The sequence below is a fragment of the Diabrotica undecimpunctata genome, chromosome 5 (genome assembly GCF_040954645.1).
Source record: "Diabrotica undecimpunctata isolate CICGRU chromosome 5, icDiaUnde3, whole genome shotgun sequence".
NCBI lineage: Eukaryota > Metazoa > Arthropoda > Insecta > Coleoptera > Chrysomelidae > Diabrotica > Diabrotica undecimpunctata.
The window spans coordinates 70,202,531-70,216,145 of NC_092807.1; the positions used below are offsets into that span (position 1 = coordinate 70,202,531).

Below are 13,615 nucleotides of genomic sequence, written 5' to 3' on the forward strand. Positions count from 1 at the left end.
ACAAAATGATATCATTCACAGATTCCTAGCTCGCGTATTTCATTGTACAACAACAACATTCTTGTGAAAATGTACAAAGGTTAGGCAGTCTAAGGATAACTATCGAAAGTATTTACCAACAGAAGTACAAACACCGGTTTCCACTATTAAACAGATGACAAGGGTAAAGACATTAATGACAATAGATCAATTTTTATTTTTAAGTAAACGTGTATAAATAATAATAAGTAAATAAGAAGTAAGTATAGAACAGAAAGCTTAAAACATCAATCAATTCCATTAAATTAGTAGTAAACAGTAAAGAGGTTAAGTAATATTTATAAGTAGACATAGTCACGTATAAATAGGAAGAGGGAAATTCCAAAATATCGTAGGAGAATACGGACTAGGAGAACGAAATGAAAGAGGAGAGAGACTATTAGAGTTTTGCCAGCAACACAATATGATAGCAACAAACACTTGGTTTAAGTTACCTCAACGCAGGTTATACACCTGGACTTCCCCGCTACACACAAAAGAAAGAATAATAAGAAATCAAATAGATTATGTTTTAATCAACCAACGATTTCGTAACTCCATTACAAGTACAAAAACATATCCTAGTGCTGATGCAAATTCCGACCACAACCCTGTAGTAGCAAATATTCGCACAAGAATTAAAGTAATAAAAAATGCAAAGCCGAAGAACAAACCTAATATGGAACTACTAAAAGATGTACAGATTAAAGATAAAACCACTGTAAAACTAAATGAAAAACTCTCAGAAATAGACCGAACCCAAATAAATATCCAAAATATAAATACAACTTGGCAACAAATAAAATCCATCCTCGTCAATTCTGCAAGGGAAGAAATTCCAAATACACGATTAATGGCAAAAAAAGACTGGATGACACCAGCTATTCTAAAGATGATAGACGAAAGGAGGAAATACAAAAATAAGAACACAAGCGATTACAAACGATTAAATACAGAAATAAGAAGGAAAATAAAAGAATCAAAAGAGAAATGGCTCGAAGAAAAATGTAAAGAAATAGAAGAATTAGAACATAGACATGATTACTTTAATATGTACAAGAAGGTGAAAGAATTTTCATTCATCCACAAAAAACAACATTGCCCACTGGTAAATAACAACGGAGAGTTAATTCATAACACCAAAGATAAAATAGAAGAATGGGAAAAATTTATACAACAGCTGTTCCGAGATGAAAGAATAGACATTACAATAAATAATGTCACTGAAAGCCCACCAATTCTAAAAGTCGAAGTGGAATATGCCATTAAACAATTAAAGACCAATAAAAGCCCTGGACCTGATGAAGTTTATCCTGAAATACTTAAATTGATCGAAAGTAATAACATTGATTTGTTAGTAATTTTGTTTAATACAATCTACGATACTGGGGAAATACCAGAGGAATGGTTAGAATCTATTTTTATTCCCATTCCAAAACAAGCTAACTCCAGGCGATGCGCAGATTTTAGATTAATAAGTCTTATGAGCCAAATGCTTAAAATTCTATTAAAAATACTTCACAATAGGGTATACAAAAGGTGTGAAAAAGAAGTTGGATACGATCAATTTGGATTCAGAGCCGGAATGGGGACCAGAGAGGCCTTGTTTTCATTACAAGTACTGCTGCAGAAGTGTTACGACCAACAAAAGGATGTCTTTCTATGTTTTGTAGACTTTGAAAAGGCATTTGATCGCGTAAACCACAATAAAATGTTAAATTCCTTGCAGAGCATCAACTTGGATAGCAAAGATCTCCGATTAATTAAGAACTTATATTGGAGGCAGAGTGCCAAGATTAGGATCGACGATCATACATCTAGAAATATTAGTATAAATAAAGGAGTAAGGCAAGGATGCATACTATCCCCTATGCTGTTCAATCTTTACTCGGAACTACTATTCAAGCAAGCCTTGGAAAACCTTTCCACAGGAATAAAAATTAATGGAGAACCAATATCTAGCATAAGATATGCAGATGACACTGTCCTACTGGCTGATACAGACACAAACTTACAGAGGGTTATAGACCACCTTAAGGATGCTTGTAGAGAGTTTGGAATGAAGATCAACGAAAAAAAAACAAAAGTAATGGTGATCCAAAGAAAACAGAATATCCCCTTACCTATAAAAATAAATGGGAATATTTTAGAACAGGTAAACCAATACAAATACCTTGGCTGTTGGATTAATTGCAAGCTGGACCCAGAACAAGAAATTAAAGCGAGAATTGCTCAAGCTAGGGATAGTTTCTTTAAGATGCGCGTTCTATTCTGCGATACACATATAAATATTAAATTGAGATTAAAACTTGTAAAATGTTTTATCTGGTCTGTTCTTCTCTACGGAGTCGAAACATGGACTTTAAAAATAAAGAGCCTGAATAGAATCGAGGCATTTGAAATGTGGGTGTACCGTAGAATTTTAAAAATTCCTTGGACAGCACGAAAAACAAATGAAGAAGTACTAGCGAGACTCAATTTAGAAAAAGAACTATTGAGAACAGTCAAAAGAAGAAAAACCAGTTATTTAGGGCATTTGTTGCGCAACGAGAAATACTACATCCCTCAGTTGATAATAAAAGGCAAAATAGAAGGAAAGCGAGGAATTGGAAGAAAAAAATTGTCCTGGTTACGTAATATCAGAAACTGGACAGGACTTGGATTTGAGGAACTCTTAAGAACAGCTGAAGATAGACAAACGTTTGCCACCATAACCGCTAACCTCCATTGATGGAGACGGCACTTGAAGAAGAAGATAGTCACGTATAAAAAGTCATGTACAAAATAAAAAAAAAGAAATATTATTTTGCTTAGAATATACATACCTGGAGGTATCGTGTTGGTGCTTCAGGTTGTAGACACTAAATAGTACTCAATGCTCTCGAGCAGGCTTTTTATAGTATGTATATGGTGGGGTAGTATCAAGGCTTGGTCTTAAGACTTGTTTTTCTAAAAACGTATATCTAACCACAGAATCTGTTGTTGATCGGGTTATGCAAGCTTCTGCATTGATTAAACCTACCAAAGCGGAAAAACAATAGTGATAACTGAAACAGTTTTATAATGACTTAACCAATTATTTATCAAAGTATTGATACACACCGCAGATAATACGGAAAAGTGCAACAAACAAATGCAAGGACAATAACGATAACGAAAACGTTCCCGCACTTTGAAAAATTGTTTAAAAGATTTTTGTAACACCTTAACCACTTATTTATCAAAGTATTGATTTATCTTCATATAATAGGAAAATGCAGCAAACAAATGCATGGTTAGGACGATACAAAACCAAGATTGTTTTTCGTAAAATACACAATAACAAAAATATTAGTGGTTTACTCCAATGTATATAAGGCCTACCAAGCTGTTTCACAACCATACAAAATGTTCTGCTATAACTGCAAATGTTTATTTTGTTTTTGTCAAGAGACAGTAGAATAAGTTACTATAAATACATTAATTATTAATATACATATATAAATTCTATTTTATTAGTTATTATTGTTTATTATTTATTATTTTTATAGTTATTACACAAAAAATGGGGTTCTGGTACAGCCTCATTGTGGCGGAAGACCTCAAGAAAACGAAGAGTAAGTAAATTTTAATGAATACTGATATTTATACTAACAGACATTTATGTTTACAGAATAGATAAATTAATAGACGGTACTTTAAAGGAGGGCGAGGAGCAGGGGGAGGCAGCTGCTGAAGAGTATGTATATACCACATTTTATTACATATAGAATTATTGTTTTATTGATTTACAGAGCCATCCTGGATATTTTTGGAGAGGAGCCTTTGTATGAGTAAGTATTAAACGTGTTGCAATATGTATAATATAATGCGGCTTTTGTTTCAGGCTTGATGGTTTAGAATGTAACGAAGAGTAAGTAAATTTTAATGAATACTGATATTTATACTAACAGACATTTATGTTTACAGAATAGATAAATTAATAGACGTTACTTTAAAGGAGGGCGAGGAGCAGGGAGAGGCAGCTGCTGAAGAGTATGTATATACCACATTTTATTACATATAGAATTATTGTTTTATTGATTTACAGAGCCATCCTGGATATTTTAGGCGAGGAGTCTTTGTATGAGTAAGTATTAATCGTTTTGCAATATGTATAATATAATGCGGCTTTTGTTTCAGGATTGATGGTTTAGACAGTAACGAAGAGGAGGATGAGGAGGATCAAACAACAATGCCACCACCCCCCCAAAAAAAAAGACGTTTAAATAAAAATTTTAAAAATTTCATGTGTTTATTATTTTACACTTTTACAGTAAAAACTACATATAATAGAACCATTAAATAATTAGAGAATCATTATAACATTACTGGTAGTAGGTGTGAAAACAATGTACACAGTGCCAAAGGTAAAATAACCATCTTCTACGAATACTTCCATCGTTTCACCCTCGTTCACATACAAGTTCTCGATGTAAAATATCTGTCCATCTATAGAAAACTGCAATTGAAGCAAGTCGCCCTCACCATAATTATTACCTAGCCATATCTCACCACTGTAGACGAAATTATTTATTGCGAACGTAATCAACACAAAGTCAAGATCTTGTGTGAATTGAATCAGATTTATGGTAACGAATTGAAAATTTTCAGATAAAATGTTAATTTGAACAAGAAACTCGCACTCAGCCATGTTCAAGCAACCAATAAAGATAAAAGAATATCAAAGACTGTTACATTTTCAGGTCGAAATTCGAAATTTATATCTTTGTGTAGAAACAAACAAGAAACCGCAGTCATTTTGTAAAGGATATCAGATAAGAATGGTATTGTTTAAAAGAAAAATCATAAAAGAGAATCAAATAAAGTGTTAATAGGCCAATGTCTATATACTAACAGATGGATGCAGACTTACACAGAGACACACAGAGTGTAACAGAGGTTTGCAGAACATAGCAGGCGCCATCAGTGGCACGCTAACAGTTCAGACGCCATCAGCGACATGCAAGCAGAGGGTAGAAGAGGGTACCAGAGCATAACAGATGATAGCAGAGGGTAGCAGAGACACACAGAGGGTATCGGAGCATAGCAGACGCCATCAGTGACAAGTTAACAGTGCAGACGCCAACAGTGACATGCTAGCAGAGGATAGCAGAGAGAAAGTGAAAAGAAGGATTAATAAATAGTTGAATAACATCACGCCATACATTGAAGATCGTATAAATGAAACGGCCTGCCTCAAATAGGTATTACGTAAAGTAAGCTTCGAGTTAGTGTCATGTTAGCGTTGACTCAGCGTCGAATCATCATATACTCAGACACAAATGCTACGTACGGCATCATGTCAGCGTCAAGTCAGCGTCATGTCAGTGTCATGTCAGCGTCGAGTCAGCGTCGAGTCAGCGTCAAGTCAGCGTCAAGTCAGCGTCGAGCCAGCGTCAAGTCAGCGTCAAGTCAGCATCAAGTCAGCGTCGAGTCAACGGTTATAAATAGAGCTGTTAACTTCAGAATCGACATTCAGTCGTAGGATGTTGAACAGAGAACAACGTATTAAGCAGCTTGCTAAAATTATTGGAACAAAGTACAAAGCTCTCAAAAGAATGCAGAGTGATCAACAAGAACATCTCGAAACAATTTTAACAACTGAACCTCTTACAGAAATAAACAATTATCTGAAAACTACACATCAATTGGATAAGCATGAAGACACTAGCGACAATTATCAGAAAACTGTACATCAATCGGAGAATCATGAAGACACTAGCGAACATCAAAACAATACACCGCAGAAGGATGAAGAGAGATCCGAACACCTTCAAAAATATTGGCATCATTCGACAGATATCGACCGAAGTTATGGGCCACAGTATGTTTGGACAACTAATAAATGGGTAATGGGCGATAAGGAGATAAAATTTACTCCTAAACATATATGGGTTAACAATAATCAGTATAAAGCTACTAATGGATTATATAATTTAATATTTTACAAGAAACCACAAGACTTTACGCCAAACGATTGCATTAACTATAAAAAAATATTAGAAGTCACATGTATTCATCGAGATTCCCGAGGATATTTGAGACATCAAGCGTTCCCAGAAAAATTCAAGAAAATTATCAAACCCATGTATGTTGAGACAGAAAGAAGAAGAAGAAAACCCTCGTCAAGACATTGTTTATCAACTAAAAGCATGGGACGGGTAACGAAAAGTTCAAATAAAAACACTGAAGCGAAAACAACAAAACAGTATTTGGAAAGCAGCACAGCCGAAAACGAGTCAAAAACAAATCAGAGACCAAGTTCTGAAAGTGGACAGCTGTACGAGGAATTGAACAAAATATGGACCCTCTATAACGAAAATAACGATCTAAATATACTTGTAGAAGGCCTCAAAATTCTTTCGAAAAGCGATGCTCTAAATGGAAAAGAAGCAGAAGACATAATAAGTAAATTGCGCTATCTAGAGCTTATTCATTAATTGTCTCCACCTAGTGGATACTAAGGAAACAGAATACTTCAGAATTCATCATCCCACTAACCGATGCCTTCCTTCAAGAATATCATGTAATATGTATTAATTTAACAAATAAAATAATATGGAATTTAGCATGCCTTTTTATTTTCTACATAACCAAAACGCCGCGCCCGCGTCATTATCTTTACCTAAAAATATCAATGACATCACCTATCTTAACCGTTTGACATAATACCTTGATAAAACACAACAAGTATGTTTTGCACACGGCACTATCTTTGCCTAAAAGTAGCGATGACGTAATTCTCGTCGACAGGTAAGATCTTGTTAATTTTGCAAAGATTTTCTAGCCGAAGTGCTACGAGTTCTCCCGAAGCGGGACAACGCCCTAAATTTTAATATCATTTTCTGAAAAAATGATCGTCGTTTTTGGCAAAATAGATTTTGTTTTGTTCTAATAATTAATTATAAATGTACATACTTTTATTATTTTGAATAAACTCGGTTTTAATTGCTTTATCACAATATGATAGCGTGTAAGCCGCAACTCGAAAATATAGATAATTTACAACCGGGATTTCGTAAAAAGACTAACTGATATGTTTTAAATACTTTATACAGCTGTTTTTATGTTAAATTGTAAATAAACACCCCTGTTTTTTCTCAAACAGTATTACCCTTTTCCTTATCATAGAGTGTCACGTGACCTAGGGTGAAAACGTATAAAAGGCGCACAACTAGATTTACTCTCATTTCTTATCAGTCAGCTCTGACGTTAAGACGTGCTCTCTCTCTTATCAACTCTTGCTCTTATCATTCTTTACAGTAAGTGTGCATTTTTTTTTGAAAAAATAGATATTACATTTTGAATTTTTAGTTTTTTTTGAAAAATTGTAAAGTTTTTTGATTTTTAAGTTTCTAATTTTGATAATTTTCGAAATGGTTCAAAATTGGTCATTGAAGGTTTTAGCGCGTAGATTCATAACTACATTTTGTGCGTACCTACATAGTTTTCAGCTCTCTTGCGAGCAGCATACAGGGAGTTCTCCTAGCCGCGGCGAAGAGAACTTGAAAGCTCTGTTGGAGGATGCTATGGCTGATGCAAAGAAGCAAATTGGTTACAAAAAGGGTGACAGAATCCGTATTGTGGCTTTAAATGACAATTTCAATCATCCTATTTCGACAACAACTAGTGCAGATACCAATATGGACAGTTTATTACAGCATCTTGAAAACATATTGACATCTAACGACACTGTTCTTTTCGCTGACACGAAATTCGATATTCAAATTTTCAAGATGCCTAGGGGTAGCGGTCGTCGTAGAATGATAAATTTGTCAGAGGACCGTCGAACCAAAAAGAGCATTACACGGATTGTTAATACTGATAATCTTTGTGGGGCTAGAGCAATCGTAACGGCTCTTACATACATCACAAACGAGATTTTGGGTCACAAATTGATCAAAAGTGATGTTCATAACATACGTATAGGTCGAACATTACAGACGGTTTTGGCGGAAAAACTTTGTGGTCTATTGGGTGGTTGCTATGTCGACGGCTTTATTTTGGATGATTTTAAACAGGTCGAAGAACTACTGGATGTACAAATAAAGATAATTTGCGCTGAAAATTTTAACACAATCATATACGAGGGTCCCGAAAAAACAAACAAAATTTATCTATACAAAAATGGGAATCACTTCGACGTAATCAACAGGTTAAAAGGGTTGTATGGCGCACGTTTTTACTGTACAAAGTGCGATACACCTTATCAAAGCAAGCACAAGTGCAAGAAAGCACCTCTGTGTACAATCTGCAAGCAGCCAGAACACGACTTGTCGACGCACACAAAGATCCTTTGCGAATTATGTAACCGCTTCTGCTTTATATTGAATGCCTGCATAATCACGAAGCAATGTGCAAAGAAGTATTTAAATGTGAAAAGTGCAATAAAGTATGTAAAAGAGCCAACGAGCATGTGTGTGGCTACTCGATGTGCAGGAATTGTAACACATTCGAAGAGATAGATTCATCATTGCTATATGATGAAAAAGCCCGCCAAAGGAGGAATTTGCGAAGTACCGTGTGTATGTAATAATCGTAGTAATGAAGAAAATATGGGTTGTCGGAAGCAATATAAAACAACTGTTACATGTAAATATCCATGTCAATGCAACGGCCTCTCTAGCACACCCATACATCGTTGCACATATACAGAAAAATATTTATTTTTCGATTACGAAGCAATGCAAGACACAGGTATACACATACCGAACTTGGTGATAGCCCACGATTTTAATGGTAATAAATTTGTTTTCAAAAACAATGATGAGTTCTGTAAATGGTTAATTTCTGAGAAACACAGGGGTTATACAGCAATTGCCCATAACGGGAAAAGTTACGACTCGTATTTTATTTTGAAATACTGTGTAGAAAACACGATAAAACCGTACACCATCTACAACGGGTCAAAACTGATGCTGCTAGAAGTACCTGCTATTAAATTAAAAATAATTGATAGTTCGAATTTCGTGAGCAGTCCTCTGGAAGAATTCCCCAAAACGTTTGGATTGGCAGAGTTGAAGAAGGGGTATTTTCCACATTTTTTTAATGTGCCTGAGAACCAGCAATATGTTGGGGCTTTACCAAGCCCTAAATATTATGGTCCCAATACCATGAAAGAGAAGCAACGTACAGCTTTCCTCGAATGGTATGAGGACCATAAAAACGATGAGTTTGATTTTCAGAGGGAGCTACATACCTACTGCGATTCAGATGTAGATATTCTACGAAGAGGTTGTTTGGAATTTCGTAAAGAATTTTTGGGGATCGCTAACATAGACCCGTTCCAATATCTGACCAATGCTAGTGTTTGTATGGCTATATATAGGGCCAAATATCTGCAACCAAATACTATTGGGGTTGTAAAACAGGATCTTAAGGATACGTACAGTGAAGCATCCATAAAGTGGCTCAGTCAGTTTCCAGACGTACATGCGTACGAACATGCTCTTAATGGAGGCGAAATTACGATCTGTGGTGCAAAAGTGGATGGCTATGATGCCTGTACAAATACTGTGTACCAGTACCACGGTTGTTTCTGGCATGGCCACCCCGAGTGTTTTGCACCCAACACAATTAATCATGTCAACAATGAGTCAATGAGCGACTTTTACGAACAAACACTGAGGAGAGCCGCACAAATAAAAGAAGCTGGTTACAAACTAGTAGAAATGTGGGAATATGAATGGTTAAAATCAAAAGAATGTAAAAATGCACCGAGCCCTCAAATTGTTGAATCCTTAAAGCCTCGTGAAGCATTCTTTGGAGGACGAACAAACGCCATAAAACTAAATGTGATTGGTAAAAAGCTTAGATATATAGATATTGTATCGCTTTACCCTACTGTACAGTATTATGACCGCTACCCCATTGGCCACCCTGTTAAAATACATGCACCTGAATCATACAACCCCTCGTGGTTTGGCCTAGTACATTGTCAAATACTACCACCTACCAACTTATATCACCCAGCCCTACCTGTCAAAACTGACAAATTAATGTTTCCGTTGTGTAATCAATGCGCCTTGGAAGATTGCGAATATTGTGATCATGATGACTCAGAACGCGCATTAAAAGGTACGTGGACGACTCTAGAGATCCATAAAGCCCTAGAAAAGGGGTATAAAATGTTGAAAGTGTACGAGGTGTGGAATTTTGAACAAACTTCGACGGATTTATTTAAGGGCTATGTCAAAGATTTTATGAAAATAAAATTAGAAACTAGTCCACATACATATGCCTCAAACGAAGAATACGCTCGGGTTGTAAAAGAACAAATGGGCATAGACTTAGACTTGGAGAAGATATCTCCAAATCTTGGTAAACGAGCAGTCGCTAAACTATGCTTGAATAGTCTATGGGGCAAGTTTGGGCAAAGAATGAATATGAAACAGACAGAGTATGTTGTGGACCTCAAAAGATGGTATGAGCTCTTGATGGATGATAAGATTAACATAACTAATGTGATATTTGTTAACGATCATATAGCCCAAGTCTCATATGATTACAAGGACGTATTTGTAGAAGACCCCACATCTACAAATATTTTTGTGGCTTTATTTACGACAAGTAACGCTCGTTTGAGACTGTACGATATGATTGATAGGTTAGGAGAGGCTGTAGCTTATTTCGACACAGACTCCGTTGTTTATATTGATGATGGCCTAAACACTGTCGAAACAGGTGAAATGTTGGGCGATTGGAGCGATGAGCTTGGGTCAGATGATTATATTGTAGAATGGCAGGCTACTGGACCAAAAAGTTATTACTACAAAACAGTCGAGGGCAAAGAGGTGACTAAAATCAAAGGCTTTACTTTAAACTACGAGAACAGCCTAGTACTCAATACCTCAGCGATGAATGATATCATACACGATCCCACCAAACAAATCAAGCTCACATATGACCAAATATGCCGAGATGTCCACACTAAAGACATAGTGACGAAAAAAAGGGTATCGAAGACATTCAAGATGGACTACAAAAAACGAAAAATTGTACATAATGATGAGTGTATGGATACCCTGCCTCTAGGCTACAAGGCCTCTTAGATTGCTGTTAATAGTGTGTCACATGTCAAAATCTCTTCATTCACAGTTGAACACTCGTAGAGTACACACGTATCAAAATGTGGTCTGTAAATATTATAAATCAACGAGAAATTAAAAAATTCAATGCTCATCAGTGCACTTTCCAACTATGCTGTGAAAACTATGTAGGTGGTGGTCTTAATCAAGACTCTTTGAAAAAGAAATTAGACTCTGCTCTTAACGATATAAAAAAACAAATTGGTTACAAAAAGGGTGACAGAATCCGTATTGTGGCTTTAAATGACAATTTCAATCATCCTGTTTGGACAACAACTAGTGCAGATGTCAATATGGCAAAAATGTTAGAACAAATTGAAAATGTAGCCAGTTCCAATGCTTACATACAACTTAAAGACACTAAATTCGATATTCAAATCTTAAAAATGCCTCGTTAATTACTTTTTTTATGTAAAATGATTTGTTTTGAAAATTATCATTAAATTTAAAAACATCGGTAATATTAAAAATTTCAGAATGTTATCTTATTTTCAATGTTAAAAAATGCTATCTACCATTTTTAAAAATATTTAAGAGCTACTGTACTTTTTTGCATAGGTTATATTTTGACAACATCCATGCTTTGTTTACGAAGAATATCTACATATTTAAGTGTAAAATCCTTTTAGCTTTAATCCCTGATAACCTTCCCAAGAGTCAGTACTATTTAGTCAGCGATAGACTACCCCAAAGTAGTAGCCGTTGAACTAAGGTCTGACCACACCTGTGTATAATAAAAAATCTTAAAAGATGCTCAGATAAATCACCAAAAGATATCTGTTATGAGGCACTGGCTACTTAATGAACCGGTCTGGTTAACTCCGGAGCTATGTGTTTGTTAGCTGCCTGATACCCAAAAGATACTCTGCACAGATCACTAAAAGATATTTACTAAGCCTTACCTTGAACTAAGCCCTGACCACACCTCTGTATAATAAAAAATCTTAAAAGATGCTCAGATAAATCACCAAAAGATATCTGTTATGAGTCACTGGCTACTTAATGAAACGATCTGGTTAACTCCGGAGCTATGTGTTCGTTAGCTGTCTGATACCCAAAAGATACTCTGCACAGATCACTAAAAGATATTTACTGGGCCTTACACTACTTATATGTGATTTCTACATAAGCAAAGCACGGATGGGCCCAAATACCGTAGGCCTGTCTTATGTCTTTCTATGCTCTGTATATTGAGACATATGGCGGGGAATCTTAACGAGGCCGTAAGCATCTCCAATACTTCAATATTCTTTGATATATCCACGAATATGTCATATAATGTTGACGTATTGCCTCCTGGGTAGGCCATGGAAAGAGATGTAACATTACTTAAGTTTTATAAACACCCTGTACAAGAACATTTTGGATAAACCTATATGTAAAATCTTCATTTTATCCACCCTGTATAATAATTTTTGTTATTTATCTATTATTTATAATCTCTTTATTCTTAATGTAAAAACAATTACTAAACATTTGGTATTTCTTTTAATTATTATGTAAAATAAATTGATACTATTAGAAGATCGACAATTCTCAAACAAACAACAGGAAATTGTTATCTAACCGTTGAAAACGATAAATTTATTATTTTGTCCGCATATTGTCCAAACTTATGACTTCTGATACTTAAACCGGAATTGCTTATAAATAAAAACAATAAAATTTTACACATTTTTATATTCTTTTCTTTAAAGCAGAAAATTTACAAACATTTGCTTACCCTTACTTAGCCAGCGTCTAACGTTGTCAATTGTTGTTGTTGATTTCCAAATATTAATTACAGAGGGCACTGATGCTTCATGTTCGGCTTCTCATCTAAAATTATAAGTTTACATAATTTGTACAATGCTTGTACTGTGTAATATTTTTCTAGGTAATCATGTAATCTTTATGTTACATTTAAGAATTTTTGATACACAAAATTGTTTATTCAACAAATACAAAGACTTTGTTGCGTATGTTCATTAGGCATTTGGTACATCTGCATATTGGGCATTTTGCAAAAAAAAACCTTCTTAGACATTTTATTTACATGCTTGTCAAAAAAAACCAGGCACATTTACGGTATTTGTTAAAAACTAGGCATACTTAACGCAAAATAACAATATCTTACCTTAGTATCTGTATACTTCGTCTATTCCTGTCGGTCTTTACGCCCTAAGTTTTAGCAATTTAGAACTTTTTGGGATTTTTAACCCTTTGGTATACTCTGTAAGCAAAAGTAAAACTGTTTTAATCTCTTAATTATTTTACCACGTTTTGAAATATTTTGCCTGTACAACCGCCATTTTGTACATGTGTATTAAATCTACATTTTTTACAAAATAAAACAACATGTTAGCGCTTTTACTTTCCTTACGTTTTTGAATCATTTTAGGCGTCAGTCATTGAAAAATAATAGTACAACATATTACTTACCTCTGTTTTCTTCTGTTAAGTGTTGTTCTTGGTAGGTCCTTACACACCTATAAATGTATATTTACATA

The 13,615-nt window shown here is 34.9% G+C and overlaps 1 protein-coding gene across 1 annotated transcript; it reads left to right on the forward strand.

Moving 5' to 3' along the window:
• The first annotated feature begins 8,522 nt into the window (after positions 1 to 8,522).
• On the forward strand, positions 8,523 to 11,090 carry LOC140442249 (uncharacterized). The gene has a single exon (XM_072533325.1). It carries the CDS (start codon positions 8,523 to 8,525, stop codon positions 11,088 to 11,090), a length of 2,568 nt encoding a protein of 855 aa, XP_072389426.1.
• Positions 11,091 to 13,615: the final 2,525 nt, after the last annotated feature.

Excerpts from the sequence above, each read along its gene's own strand:
- LOC140442249 (XM_072533325.1), top strand. The coding sequence starts at position 8,523 with ATGAAAAAGCCCGCCAAAGGAGGAATTTGCGAAGTACCGTGTGTATGT.